The 14,582-nt window shown below is 31.5% G+C and overlaps 4 protein-coding genes across 8 annotated transcripts; 3 read left to right on the plus strand and 1 right to left on the minus strand.

Annotated features, from left to right (window-relative positions):
• Nucleotides 1–701: 701 nt before the first annotated feature.
• LOC108569164 (eukaryotic translation initiation factor 4E-binding protein Mextli) lies at nucleotides 702–5,489 on the plus strand. Of its 3 annotated transcripts, none has more exons than XM_017930620.1 (11): nucleotides 702–839; nucleotides 1,019–1,174; nucleotides 1,669–1,781; nucleotides 2,386–2,574; nucleotides 2,642–2,822; nucleotides 2,936–3,007; nucleotides 3,629–3,689; nucleotides 3,754–4,039; nucleotides 4,421–4,616; nucleotides 4,897–5,075; nucleotides 5,138–5,488. In XM_017930620.1, exons 2-11 carry the CDS (start codon nucleotides 1,054–1,056, stop codon nucleotides 5,237–5,239), a joined length of 1,500 nt encoding a protein of 499 aa, XP_017786109.1. In that variant the 5' UTR covers nucleotides 702–839; nucleotides 1,019–1,053; the 3' UTR covers nucleotides 5,240–5,488. The 3 variants fall into 3 exon arrangements, with proteins under 3 accessions (XP_017786109.1, XP_017786100.1, XP_017786118.1); XM_017930611.1 differs by having other exon boundaries at nucleotides 2,386–2,580; nucleotides 5,138–5,323; XM_017930629.1 differs by lacking the exon at nucleotides 2,936–3,007 and having other exon boundaries at nucleotides 2,386–2,580; nucleotides 5,138–5,489.
• LOC108569176 (hsp90 co-chaperone Cdc37) lies at nucleotides 5,255–10,434 on the plus strand. The gene is made up of 3 exons (XM_017930639.1): nucleotides 5,255–5,302; nucleotides 9,089–9,241; nucleotides 9,310–10,434. The coding sequence occupies exons 2-3, from the start codon at nucleotides 9,209–9,211 to the stop codon at nucleotides 10,354–10,356; spliced, it is 1,080 nt and encodes a 359-aa protein (XP_017786128.1). The 5' UTR covers nucleotides 5,255–5,302; nucleotides 9,089–9,208; the 3' UTR covers nucleotides 10,357–10,434.
• Nucleotides 6,976–8,822, minus strand: LOC108569155 (DET1 homolog). The gene is made up of 3 exons (XM_017930599.1): nucleotides 8,276–8,822; nucleotides 7,320–8,213; nucleotides 6,976–7,266 (listed from the first exon to the last, which is right to left on the minus strand). Exons 1-3 carry the CDS (start codon nucleotides 8,806–8,808, stop codon nucleotides 7,035–7,037), a joined length of 1,659 nt encoding a protein of 552 aa, XP_017786088.1. The 5' UTR covers nucleotides 8,809–8,822; the 3' UTR covers nucleotides 6,976–7,034.
• Nucleotides 10,435–11,307: 873 nt separating the features above from the next.
• On the plus strand, nucleotides 11,308–14,244 carry LOC108569274 (CDK5 and ABL1 enzyme substrate 1). 3 transcript variants are annotated; one of them, XM_017930775.1, is made up of 7 exons: nucleotides 11,308–12,124; nucleotides 12,185–12,368; nucleotides 12,437–12,533; nucleotides 12,589–12,716; nucleotides 12,814–12,849; nucleotides 13,493–13,789; nucleotides 13,851–14,244. In XM_017930775.1, exons 1-7 carry the CDS (start codon nucleotides 11,656–11,658, stop codon nucleotides 14,194–14,196), a joined length of 1,557 nt encoding a protein of 518 aa, XP_017786264.1. In that variant the 5' UTR covers nucleotides 11,308–11,655; the 3' UTR covers nucleotides 14,197–14,244. The 3 variants fall into 3 exon arrangements, with proteins under 3 accessions (XP_017786264.1, XP_017786272.1, XP_017786280.1); XM_017930783.1 differs by having other exon boundaries at nucleotides 11,308–12,121; XM_017930791.1 differs by lacking the exon at nucleotides 12,814–12,849.
• Nucleotides 14,245–14,582: the final 338 nt, after the last annotated feature.

Below are 14,582 nucleotides of genomic sequence, written 5' to 3' on the forward strand. Positions count from 1 at the left end.
GTTTGGGAATATATGTAGAGTGACAATAATAGTCATAAACCGATGTCCCTTGGCGCAAGACTAAATATTTACATGTGAACAAATAAACACCTCGTTATCGTTATCCGACATATATTTCTTTCCTTTGTTTTTATTTTCAAAATATATTATAGTCATTTAAAACGTTTGTTATTAAGGAATGTTATTGTTAAAGGATCAGTGTTAATTGCAAGGAATAAGCATTTTTAATTGAAAAAAAAACATAAACAAACAACTTTCGATTCATATTATAAATCAGTGATTCTGAAAGTGGGGGTCGCAGAAAAAATTATGAAATTAATTCTACATATACCCATACTTCGGGGGGTCCTTTAAATTAAGTACAAAAGGGGATCGCGGACCAAAAAGTGAAACACTGTTCTAAATTATATATAGAGTAACAGTAACATTTCTAGAATCTTTTTTTTTGTGCAACATACATACATTTCATCAATAATTAGGTTTAATAGTAATTTTTTTGCAAACGTACAAATAGTATCATGAGAAATATTAACATCAACATCATTTAATATCATTTCATCATTTTGTTGACACATTTTCTTGACACAAACTATGAAAAGTAACACGTTATATAGCGTCCCAAGATTATTAGAAGTGAATTTGGCATGAATTTAAATTTTAGCGGTGAAATTGTCAATCCGAAGTGTAGTTTAATCCTGGACAGTCGCTTTGTTTCGTGTTAGTCCGATTTTCCCACTCACGCTCGTTTGATCTCGTAGGTAGCAGCTGTGGGAACGACACAGTTGCACCATCACAAGATTGTATTTATTTTCATCACATATACACATACATCACCAAAGGTATTCCGAAGGCCGAAAGCCCTTTTCGAGCAGTCAAAAAAGCCAATACTGTTCATCTCTGTTGACACCAATTTAGTTGTCTCCCCATTGCGAAAACGACTGCCCGAAATTCTTTTGCTGCCAGCCCATGAGTCATCTATGTGAAACGCAAAATAAATCAAGTGTTGTTTCTTTTTTAGGACCAACGTAGTCTTTGTCCTTCTCCACAAAAGACATGTCGCTGGGAATATCCGCGAGGCTCAGCAAGTACCCCAAAAAACACGATCTAGTCAAATCACATAGCCAGTCGCAAATTTTGGCCAACAAATTGAGACAGGATGGGGTTATGTCCACAGGTACGAAAATATCGGATTTATTTATAATTAAATCACCACAAAGAGAAATCAATTGTATCCATCATGTGCAATTGAACCAGAGCAAGCAATTTTCACTAAATCTACTAAAAAAAGTTTGTTACGAAATTTGTTAATTTAATTTAGCTTTCTCTTTTATATATATATATATTCACACATTATCTATATATATGTTCAAATATAGTGGTGAGTGATCAAGTATTTTATGATGTGAATATTAATATGTATTTTGCATTTTAAATCTACTCTTATCTAATCAAATATTAAAATGGAAGTTATTTTTGTATTCATTCTGATAAAAATGTTTTTACTTAACACAAAAAATCTAATTGGATCCTATTATGTGGCTTACTCAAAAGTCAAAATAAAAAAATATGTATAGGTTATGTTTATGAAAACATAATCAAATATCAGATTAAATATTATAAATAGAAGAAATTAATGCTCTTGTTAAAATTGTTCTTAATTTATTTCAGTTGAAAATGTCATGCAGGCTGTTGATCATGTTGCTGCTGTTTTGGCATCACCAAGCATTGATCCATCAATATCCTATAAAGACAGCATTATCAATTTGTGTCAACATTTAAAGGTAATCATATAAATTTTATCATTTGTCTTGATTGTGCTTGTGCCTTTAAAGTGATTATGTTAAGGTTGGTTACTGGACCAATCACTTGACTTTTTTATATTTTTGTTTTTGTTTTAATTGTCACCAGTCCAGTTCATTGTCTCATGTGAGATAGATGGCCAGTAAATAAATAAAAAAGAAAAAAATATTTAATATTAAAAAATTGAATATGTGGTGAGACACAAGATATTCATTTATGTACTAAATTCTATACAATATTTGCTATTTACAATGCCATTTGAATGTTCTACATGTTTAATACTTTAATTTTGTAAGTTATCATTTTTACAATATATCTATTGTCACTTTCTTGTATTATTCTTTGATAAATAGTTTTACCAGATATCGATGATGTTATTTTATCAAAATAATTGCATCAAATAAGACTTAACTTTTGCAAATAATATTCTAAATAGGTTAAAAACCTTCTTTTTTATTACATTAAATGTAACTATGTTGATTGGGTGGTAAGACTGTACTTAATTGCATTTTCTATCTATATTAATATTTTTTTTTAATTATTCTATATATTTTACTTCAGTTAATATATTTTTTTTAAATTTAGGTTTATGGCGCATACCTTGACATTCTGTTTCAAGACCAACTGAATCGAGCCTTCGTGGTGTTCCGAAACAGCTCCCAAGATGATGTTCGACTCGATTATTTATCACGACTGCACCTACTCGAATTAATCGAACTACGAGCTAAAGATTGGAAGGGCTCCGACCACATGAACCAGTATTACCGGAAGAAGGTAATGGTACTATTGATTTAAGAAAAATGCGAGAACAAATAGCCTTGAGTGATAAGATAACATTTAGGTCGAAGCTACCGAGAGCATACAATCGCTGACGGAATCGCTGCTGGCAGCGTCCACTCCACCGTTATTGGCTCCTGGGGAAGTAATAAAAGCTTCTGGGAAGTTCAAGCAGCCGACTAAGATACCGGGGAAGAATTACTGTAAGGACGAGGTGGTAATAAGAAACGCCGATTCCGGAAAAGGTTTGTCCTAAGCAACGCAGACTTTATTTAACTCGAATTAAAAAAAAATGAGATACATCTTAAAGGCGATATACATTTATTGAATTAGGTTAAAGATTGAGGTGTTTTTATAGTTATGGGTATCAAAGGACGCAGGGTGCATATGATCGAAGAACTTAGCGAAACGATTATTTCGTTTCAGAAAGGTAAAATGGATAAATTCATCCAACAAATCAACCCCCTTTGAAATGCTCTCACAATGAATTAATTAATTAGCCTTTAATTGCTGCAATTTTTTTGTTTATTTTTCCTTATCTAAAACTTAAAATGATACGAAACACTCTGCACTAAAGATTTGTATTTCAATGTTTATTTTTTAACAAATTTTTGTTGACATTTTTTTAAATGTATTTTTTTCTGGGTATTTTAATTTTTGCTTGCCGCAAATGCTACTACTTCGATTTTATGCACATTATATTTGTTTTATCAATAATATTTTGTAAGAATCATAAGCACAATGATATTAATAATACTGACTTGCTTTTCATTAAACTTAACTACATAGTAATAATTTTGCACAGCTTTCTTTCAAACCACAACTGTTAATTATATTTCATTAATGATCGACGTAAAATGTATTGCTTTCCAAAATCCCTTTAATTTATATTTATGTTGGCGAGTATTTAGTATTTCTTGTATTTATAATTATAGCATGTATTTTTTTTATTGCATTTTGAAATTTTCTATAATGCTATACGCTACTGAAATTAATGAATTTGTTGTTTCTTGTTTTAAAGGAGATGTTAATGTAAATTTATTTGTTGTAGTCAATCCGGGGGCTAAAGAACGTTTAGTCCAAATAACGGGTGCCACTGAAGAAAGCATTGTGTAAGTACTTTTTCTTATCTAACCGTTACCACAGATCACAAAAATATCTTCATTTATTTTTTAGTCACGCGAAGCAGTTGATTGAGGACACCATTAGACGAAATGCATCTCCGGTCAGAGAACACGGAGTTGCAATTGGTGGCCCACTAACTGGATCAAGTTCAAGCATTAATTCATCTGCTTCCGATGAAAGTGCTTTACCGCATGGCACAAGCGGAAGTTCTCATGTCTCCCGGGCTCTTCTTCATAGTTTGAGCACCAACGACGCCAGCTTGGGCGAATACAAGTACACCGTCGTTACTGGTGGACACACCATTAAAATTACCGGTGACAACTTGGATTTGGTTCGTGTGAGTATAAAAAAAACTATTTGTCACATACATGAGTAATATGATTGATGAGCCAGTGCCGCCTTAAGATATTTTGTGCCCATGGGCTGCTAAGTATAATGCGCCCCTCTTCAGAAGAAAATGCACGGGAGAAGAAAAAAAAATTGCCTCCTCGGGGCTGTAGCCCATTTAGCCTTGTTCGATTGACAATCACGGATTGTCCAAATCAATTGCATATAAGTATATACAGTTTCATGTATCTTAATTTTCAATAGTATGTTATTATGAAATAGTATGTTAATTAGAAAGTACAATTGAGAAAATATACGATTAAAATGTATTTTTTATGAAAAGGATTCAAAGTTATTTTTATTATTATTTTCATATTATTTATCTTTGCAGACTAGTAAACTCGTACTCGACGAGTATTTCTCTGGCGAACCGATCCACGACATCGGGCAATTTTACAGCTTCGACAGTTTGCCTCAACCAATTATAACGAACGATCTGCCACCAATTCCACTAACCACAGAATCCCTACCACCACCGACCGTAACTGCATTATCCAATGGACAAACGGAAACCGATGGTTCTCAAGGTATTGTATTAGTGATACTTTGGATGGCGAGTAACTTGATTTGCGAAAATTTGTAAAACGAGCAAACTTATATCATACATTTTCTCTTGATAAACGAGCAAGGTTTTGTAATACAAGTATTATACATATGCTATACTTATTCAAGAATTTTGGAAAACTCATATCTACATTGTAAACTGCCTCAAAATCATGAAATTCGCTTTAAGATCCTTTTCCAGAACAAATTATGCTCAAATGGCAAAGCCATATTTTTAGTATTTTATATATAATTTTATTTTAGTTGCTCCACTGAGAAGACCCCATATACCTATTGAGGACATAATGTTGGGTAAGTCAGAGGCATCTGTGCACCAATACACACTCGAATATTTGGCCTGCTTGGCTCGATCTCCTATGTGCCGAACACCACCAGAAGATTGGGAAAAGATGCAAACCGAGTATCCGAATCTGGTTCGCAAAGTGAGTGTCATTGAGACCCATATTGGTGTCTTGCAATAACATTATTTTTCATTTGATTCCAGACACCGGAATTGTTTGACGTCAAGGGTTACTTAGCTTATCGTTGTGGCGACAAGATGGCTAGTGTTCTAAGTGCCGATGAAGTAGACGTTTCTGAGGTCTGAATATAATTCAATGAAAGAAATAATAAAAACATATTACGTAAGAGGGGAAGTGATTTAAAAAAGGTAATATTGTTGCTTAAAATTTGAGTGTTTTCTTTAAGCAGAGCGTTCAAGTGAATGCTTGCAATTGATTTTAATTAAATCTGAATTCTGGCTTGAGTAAGATCGAGTGTAATATATTCATTTAAAATGTTTGTTTTTAGAATGCATTCAAAGGTTAAGTTTGTGCTGCCTAGTTTACTCACTTAACATATTTACTTTTTTTCATTTCTATAGTTATTTTTCTCATGAAGGATTTTCCTTGTCTGTAGATACAAAAAGTCATTTTTCTAAATCAATATATTTTGGTATGATAATATTTTTTATAAAAACATAGTAGTAATATTATTATTTAAAAATATTGATATTTCAATTTGTTAATTGTTGGTAATTATTTTTTTAAATTTTGTTTATAAATATTTATATACAAATATGTATCCCAGTATTTCCAACTTTAAAGTTCATATCACTAAGATGGAATTACGGACTTATATCTATCAAAAAAGAATATACTTTATTATTCTTGTTTTCACAAGTGCGATTAAAATGTTTATTAATTTGCTTCGTAAACCAATTTAATTATATATAAATATTTAGATAAGAGGAAGTACAGGATCTAGTGAATATGTTTCTTTAAATTTATTATTTTCTTTTTATTTTTCTTCACATTTGACTTTTGTTACAACTACTGACTGATACTAATTTATTTGCTATTTATTTGTTGTTTTTATTTTTATTGACAGAAGATATGGATTTTTTAAATTATCTTCGATGTTATTTTTATTTTTGTTTTTATAGATATCTTAATTTTCGTTCTGGTCAAGAAGTTGTTACTTGTTTGCTAATACTTTTATGATATTTATATTTTTTTGTTATAATAATACTTTTTTGTGTAAGTTCATGTTTGCAAATACATTTTTGAAAGACAAAACTCGATTATTTAATATATATATATTTCTGAAATTCGAAAAGAAAATGGATTATCTCAAATATTAAATTTTCCCTTGTTATGTTCCAGATATAATTATTAATTTTATGTGTATAAATTATCTAAGTTTTATTTAGAGTGGCGGCCCACTTGGAAAAATCATAGATTAAGAGAAACAAGACTTCGATTCAGAAAAGGTAGTTATAATTATTAAGATAAAAAACTACTGATTTTTATCAAACTATCGAGACGTTGTAAAGGCAATGCGGTAATCACAAAGTAACAGTTCTTGAAATACATATTTATTATAATTTTAGTTTTCGTGCCCATGTTATACCGGAAAACCGTTAGTATTTAATGTTTTCTAAATTACTTCATTTCATATATTTGTGTATCATAGTAAGATTTTGGTTGATACCAAAACTTCTCACACAAGGTGCTTTTCAAATGAAAAACTAATATGTATTTAACTTTTCTGCTCTTACTATATATATTTTTTTTAATGCAATCAAGAAATGACTTAGACAATACATACGTCTATGTATTTCTCGAATATTTTTCATGTATTTCTTATTTATCACTTTAAATAAATCGATTACACTTCATTTTGTCATAAACTTAACATATGATTTGTGCAAAATTTCTTTCTATATACACAAAACAGATTAAGTTCTCTAATCTTACTAAAATTCATTATGATAAATCACCACTAACATCTATTAAAGAGAAGTGTAAATGTGATATAAATTTAAGAATGTAATAATCATTTTTATTTTTTTAAATGTATTGTCATCACAGTTTAGCTTGTAAATTATTAAAATCGTATAATCATAAAAAGTTTAGGACATTTTCATTATCATCAGAAGCGCTTGCGTTGCAGTTATCATATCTAATATGAAAATTCACAATATATTCGGCATTAGTTCTCTGCACGGATATAGCAAAAGGGTCGGTTGGATGAAATGTGAAGGCAACAAGCCTTCTCGCAGCAGGGATTGCGCGCGTTGTATTTCCAGCAAATATTCTGAATTTGAGAAAACCTGAATCTCGTGCATAAAACCTGAAACAGAATCAATAATTGAAAGATATCAAATAAACTTATGATATTATTACCTAATGGGATGTTCTCCGCATGGTTTTGGTCGTTCCATGATAGACACCCACTTATCGTCGTAGCTGAATAACGATAAATCCAAGTAAGGTGAGCTGCTATATGATTGCGCGCTTATTGGTAGTTGGCCCAATATTCTTTTGATGGCCTCGGTTTTGCCGCCGTATTTTGCACTTATTATTGTTTGCTTGAATCTATGGTGCAAGAGACGAGCGTATATATTGTTAGCTGTACTGCAACTAAATCGACTATCATTATAGACGTGTGCGTTTCGAAAATTGTCACAGAAATTTTCCAGCAAGTCCAACAACTCTTTCGATATGTTTTCGTAAATGGCTAAAACTTTGCTCTCTACCATATTATAAACGACGTAAAAGGATGGTTGACTACTCGCATCATTTGATTTCAAAGTTACCACATCCTCACTGGCATATTTTAGTAGAATATGATTTTCGTCTAGTAGCTGCATTTTCCAAATCCTCAACGACTTAAAATTTTCGAAGTACTGATAAAATTTTCTTATTTCGTAAGGATCATTTGTTCTTTGACTTATACTATAGGCCCTTCGAAATAGGAATGTCATCATGCGGTGCTTGAGAGAATTCATTAAATTCTCCCTGAAGGCACGTTCATTGGGGAATACTGAACTGAAGTAATAAGCATCATCTTCATAACAAAATCTTCCAATTTTTCTAACATCAACAAACATGCCATCCAATATTTGGAATATATGAATGACTTGATGTTGCACTGAAAGCACAGCCAATATGTCTTTGTACAAATAAAGACCTTGATTGTGAGACATAAATATTTTGTCCACTTTGAAATTCCTTGTATCACATAATTTTCCCAATTTTAAGTCAATTAAATGTAATGTATAATCTTCTAATGGTGCCCTAAAAATAAGATATAATCAATTCATTTCTTTATGATTTAATTAATTGTAAGCATTACTTACTTTGGGTTTGGTGTCACTGATTCATTATTAGTATAAATCTCATAAAAATGTGGCCTTAGATTTTCTGGTATATAACATGCAGACCCTATAATAACATATCTTCCATCCTCACTAAATAGACTGCATTCTCGATTAAGCTGCTCTGAACTGGGAGCCACATTTACAGTATACTTCAACTTGAAAAATCTCTCAAATATTTTACTTTTTATCTCAAAATGTTGTTTATCATTTTGTTGACTTATATTTTGTAACAAATCACCAGCTGCACTAGAACCTCTATATACATAAATTTCCAATGATGTTTGATCTGATGAAAATGCAATAAAATATTTCCCACATGGACTAAATTTTCTCAAGAAGCAAGGTGGCTTTTCAATGTTTATAACAGTAAAATTTGGAAATACGTTTTGGTAAAATTGTCTGGCTACATGGTAATGTGTACCAGGTCTTTTGCTTCCAAACGTTTCGCGATTTATTAACCTAATAACAATATTTTGAGGGGGCACTTTTGGTGGTTTTGCAAATAAATCCATTATAAACTAAAACTACATATACATTATACAAACTAAATTAATAAAAAGTAAACAATGTATATACAATTTAAATGAGGTTAAGTTAATGTCAAAAAAAAAAAATGTGGAATAACTAAAAAATTCTAAAATCCAGGTAGACCACCTATTTTTTTTTATATTTCTGGAAATATTTAGTTAATCATATATATGTGTCGTTTCAAGAGATCGTTACAATATTTTATAAAGATATTCTAGTATATGTAGAGTAAATCTAAATTAATTTTATTGTACGTTTTTCTAGAAAATATCGTATTTATTTTGATGTTGGTAGGCCCGATCGTTTTTGACGTGTTATTCTGACAGTATATTATTTTCTCAAGAAATTTCCGGAATAATTTGATAATCTTAATTCAGCATAAAAATGGTTGATTATAGTAAGTGGAAGAATATTGAGGTAAGATATTAATATTTAATTATATATCAGAATTATGTTAACGAAATTATTATTTATTTTTTCTATAGATTTCTGATGATGAAGATGATACTCATCCTAACATTGATACACCCTCATTATTTAGATGGAGACATCAGGCAAGAGTTGAAAGAATGGAGAATTATGAACAAGAGGTGGAATCTTATGCAAAACATAGATCAGAACATGAAAACAAATTGAAAGAGGTGAAGCAAAAAATTGAAAATTCTGCACCAAATCTTGATGCACTTAAGAAAAGTTTAGAGGAATTAGAAAAAGAACATGTAAACATCATAAAGAAAGGTGATGAATTGAAGAAGAAGGAAAAAGTAATGCCATGGAATGTAGATACAATTAGTAAACCTGGATTTGCAAAAACTGTAATTAATACAAAACCATCAAAATCCAAACAAGAAACTTTAACTGAAGAGGAGCGTGAAGCTCGCATGGAGAAATTTATTAAAGAGAATGAAAAAGATTTAAAACATTATGGCATGTTGAGGCGTTTTGAAGATTCTAAGGCTTTTTTAAAAGCACATAGCCATTTGGTGTGTGAGGATACTGCAAATTATTTAGTAATTTGGTGTATAAATTTGGAAATGGAGAAGAAATGTGATTTAATGGCCCATGTTGCTCACCAAACAATTTGTATGCAATGTATTTTGGAACTGGCTAAACATTTAGATTATGATCCAAGGGCATGCTTGGAATCATTTTTCATGAGGATTCAGATGGCTGATCCAGAATATAAAGCTTCATTTGATGAAGAACTGAAACTTTTCAAGCAGAGGATTACTAAGAGAGCTCATGAAAAGATGGAAGAAGCTATTAAAGAAGCTGAAGAAGAAGAGAGGCAGCAGAGATTGGGACCTGGTGGTTTAGATCCTATAGAAGTATTTGAGTCTTTGCCTGATGAATTAAAAAAATGCTTTGAATCACAGGAAATAGGTTTATTGCAAGAGACCATTGCAAACATGCCAGAAGAAGATGCTAAATACCACATGAAGAGATGTGTTGATTCTGGTTTATGGATTCCCAATGCCAATAAGGATAAGGATGATACTGCAGAAGGAGAAGAAGATGCAAACAACGAATAAGCCTTCATCATTTGCTAATTTTTTCATTTTTTTTCAGACACTGCAACATTTTTATTCAATATAAAAACACATACTGTACTGTAAATTTTTAAGAAATATATCAATTCAGATTTATATATAAATGTTTTAATTTACTATTGTATCTCGCATATTTCATTAACTTAGAATATTTTATATGTTCATGTCTAAAATAATTGTATAATTGTTTCCATGTGACACAAGCGAAACTAAAAATAATGTTTATACAACAAAGCTAATATAAACAGGCCCGCTTATCATGTCTCTTTAATATGTTTATGTATTAGAGTGGTTCTTACACAAATATTTTTTACAAATATACTTGCATCATTTCCAATTTTTAGTTCATTGGATGATAAAAGACGAATATTTTCTGAATAACGGTATTCTTTAATAAACCAACTGATTTTTTTGCAATAGACTGAAATATCTTGTGCAGTCCATTTTAAAATTTTGGTTACACAATACTCTTGTTGCTACTTCATTAAATTCTTGATTCAATATACATAGATCTATTATTTAAGACAACCAAACAAAACATAGCGCCTTAACTTTATTAAACTTATTTCTTTTGTTATTGAACAAAAACCTCCATTTACTTCTTTCAGTTACAACATTGGTGCATAAACAACCCACCACAACCAACTTAAAGCATCATTGTTTCTAGCTTATTTTAGGTTGAACCATATTTTAAACCATTTAATTTACCATATTAATATTTTAATGATGTTTTTGTAGATTATTCCCCATTAAATAACTATTGATAACAATCACGTACGTGATCACGTACCTAGCAGATACTATAAGATACCACTCAATACCACTGTAAGATACTTTATATATGTTGTAAACAAGTATTAAAGTTATTCCGAAACTTCCACTAGATGTCGTTACTTATGTGCGACGCAATACATTTTCCAATAATCAGTGACAAAACAAAAAAAAGTTATCTGTCATTTCGTTAACATTCGTTACTACACTTTCTGTCTACATCAGTCCATTGAGTCCATTAGTCTACATTAGTAAATGAGTAGATAGTGGAGGTTTATATTTTGCAAATTGTTTGTCATTGTGTATAGTTCTGTTAATATTTGTGTTTGTTTAAATAATTGGTGAACATGTTGTTGGAACTGTGTCTAAACCTAGTGGAGGAGCAAAAGTACACGCGTTTTATGACATTTTCAACAATGATATGGACTATTAATAAGTGCAATCTATGACATAACACAAAATACTCATATTCAAATCATAAAAAAAATAAAATATAATTTCAATAGATAAATGGCAAACTCTTTAAAACGCAACCGTTCTCGTAGACGTATAGCTGCAATCACATTCTTGTCAAACATATCATTGGATGGCAGTTACAGAGACACTCGACTCTCTCTGTTGCCAAGGAATGGTGCAATCACAAAGAATGACCCCCTATCTCTTTGCAAAGTTGAAGACACTCTTCTTGAGGAGTCTGATGAGCCAGATGATTGTTTTAGCGATGCAGAACATTTGAACAGAAATCGTCAATTGCATAAGACAGGCAAAATTGATACTCACTCATTGAGCTCTGACAGTGAAAGCATTTTAACACCAATAAAGAATTTTGAGGAGCGCCATTCAAAGGATCGCAGCACAGTAGATGATAAAAAGTTCACCTCCAAAATTAAGAAGAAATTTACTTATCAGACATCATTAGGCAGTGACACTGAGAGACATCATTATGGAAGTAGCAATGAGAGTATTGGTCCAATCTGTGGTGATATAGCTAAAGAAATAAATTAGAAATTTTTATTATAATGCAATTTTTGAATTACAGGGAGAAAGAAAACTAGTCCTGCACCACCTATTATTCCTGAAGATGTTACACACAAGGAGGTTAAATTCATGAAACCCTCAAAAAATGCAAAATTCAAAGGAGAACGATTGGTTATGGTAACTACAAAACATGTTCCATTCTTTGTATGTTCATTTATACCATACTCCAGGCAGAGATATAACAGGTACTTGAATTAGATAATTAATATTAATAATGATCTTAAATACTATATCAAACTCTGTTTTGTATTAGGAAAAGAAATGTATCTGGACCTAGGCCATTGTCTGTATTGGGAGATGGATTAGATCCATTTGATATGCTTGGAATTGAGAAAGGAAGAGATGGACAGGTGAGTACAAATGAATACAAAGATAATAACCTTATAACATATATCTATAATTTAGGAGGTATCATATGGGAAATTGTTGGTGCCCACTAATAAGAACAAAGATCGACGAGGGAACACTATCGACGACCCGCATGATCTTGCTGCGAAGCGTTATAACAGTAGAGGTCATCATATTGTTGCCAGGTAATGTGAGCTAACAGATTTAACAGTAGTACACATTTTTGCTAGATTTATTTTGCTTTTCACACAACATGTTCTCTTCTTATTTTTATGTTTTCAGGACTAAAATCATTACATGGCAGCCTGGCTATAAATGGTAATGCACAGTATTATTTCATACAATTTTATTTATTTCTGCTTTAGTGTATGACATTTATTGAGCTTGCATGGCTTGCTGCAGATAGAGCTTTATACATTATATTTTTCTTTTTAATATGCTCGGTTATGATGGCATGCGTCAATATCATTAGTTATACTAATTCTTTTAACAGGAAAAGTAAAGTAAAAATGTTTCTTGTGCATACTGGATGAAATACCATAAAACACTGTTAGTCCTAACAGTGTTGCATCAGGCAAATTTTCATTTGAGGCCCCCTCTTGATTTGAAATAGAGAAAATCATAGAGCCCTAAAGAACAGTTACAAAAATGTATGATGCGAGGGTGGTGTGTCGGTTCTCGGACAGCCACGTTAAGAAATTCGTTGGCATTAGACACCCGTTAGTTTATTTTTTTTATAATAAATATTTATATCAATTATTATTGATACAAATTTCTATGGCTATATTTCTTTCGGGTTTATCGTATCGAACTAACTTTTTCGCAGTATTGTAGTTTCGCCACTGGTTATGGGAGTACCCCGTTATAAGAAACTGAGAATTAGTTATAGGAGGGTTTAATGTTTGTTTGTAAATATATTGTTAAATCTATTAATTAATATGAAAATATTTGTTCCTTATAGGTGTTTCTCATATGATCAAGGATCACAAAGAGCATCTGCTCACATGATGGCTACATCGCCACCGTCGGATTCTTTTAAAGAGGACAAACTTCACCACCACAGCTCATTAGTATATCATCCAAATTTGCTCGACGATCCAGAATTGATTGCCGGAAAACATCGTACATTATTGACTTTTACCTCCTACATGACCTCCGTCATTGACTATGTGCGACCGACAGATTTGAAGAAGGAAATCAACGACAAGTTCAGAGAAAAATTTCCCCACATTCAGCTAACCTTGAGTAAACTAAGAAGGTTTGAATATTCTTATAGTAACTATACAGGTACCCGAAGATATTGATTATTTTTATTTCAGTTTGAAGCGAGAGATGCGCAAGATCGTAAAGGTAGAAATTGGAGTCGATTTGTTGACTGTAGCTCAAGCGTATGTCTATTTTGAGAAGCTGATCCTTCTAGGACTTATAAACAAAGCGAATCGGAAGTTGTGCGCTGCTGCTAGTTTGTTATTATCCGCCAAGCTGAATGATATTAAAGGCGACTCATTGAAAGCACTCATCGAACGATCAGAAAATGTTTTCCGTTTAAACCGGAAAGAACTGATGTCCGCCGAATTTGCGGTGCTCGTCGCACTCGAATTCGGTCTGCACGTGCCCACCTACGAAGTTTTCCCACATTATCAAAGGCTCATTTACGAGTCCTAAAATTTTATTCAAAATTCCCTGTTAATTTAGATTTATAGGTTGTATATATTTCCAAAAAATGTTTACTTACATTAATTCTTTAATTGAATGAATATATTCTAGTAAATTGTTTATTCCCATTGTGATATATTTACATTACGCTAACTCCATGTTTTTTTTGAACAGTCATTGCACTTCGAATAACCTAACATTTTTTAGACAACAATCAAACATAACCTTTATTATGGATATTAGAATAACAAATGGATTTAAATATATGAACTAATATCCAAGCTAACAATGTACTGAAATAATTTTCTATGTACAAATTTATTTAATTATTCCAAATATACATTTACAAAATGTTTTCAGTTAGCATTGCTATATGTATTGAATCTCTTTAGTTT

The sequence above is a fragment of the Nicrophorus vespilloides genome, unplaced genomic scaffold, assembly GCF_001412225.1.
Source record: "Nicrophorus vespilloides isolate i.1.1-1 unplaced genomic scaffold, Nicve_v1.0, whole genome shotgun sequence".
In the NCBI taxonomy this organism is placed as follows: domain Eukaryota; kingdom Metazoa; phylum Arthropoda; class Insecta; order Coleoptera; family Silphidae; genus Nicrophorus; species Nicrophorus vespilloides.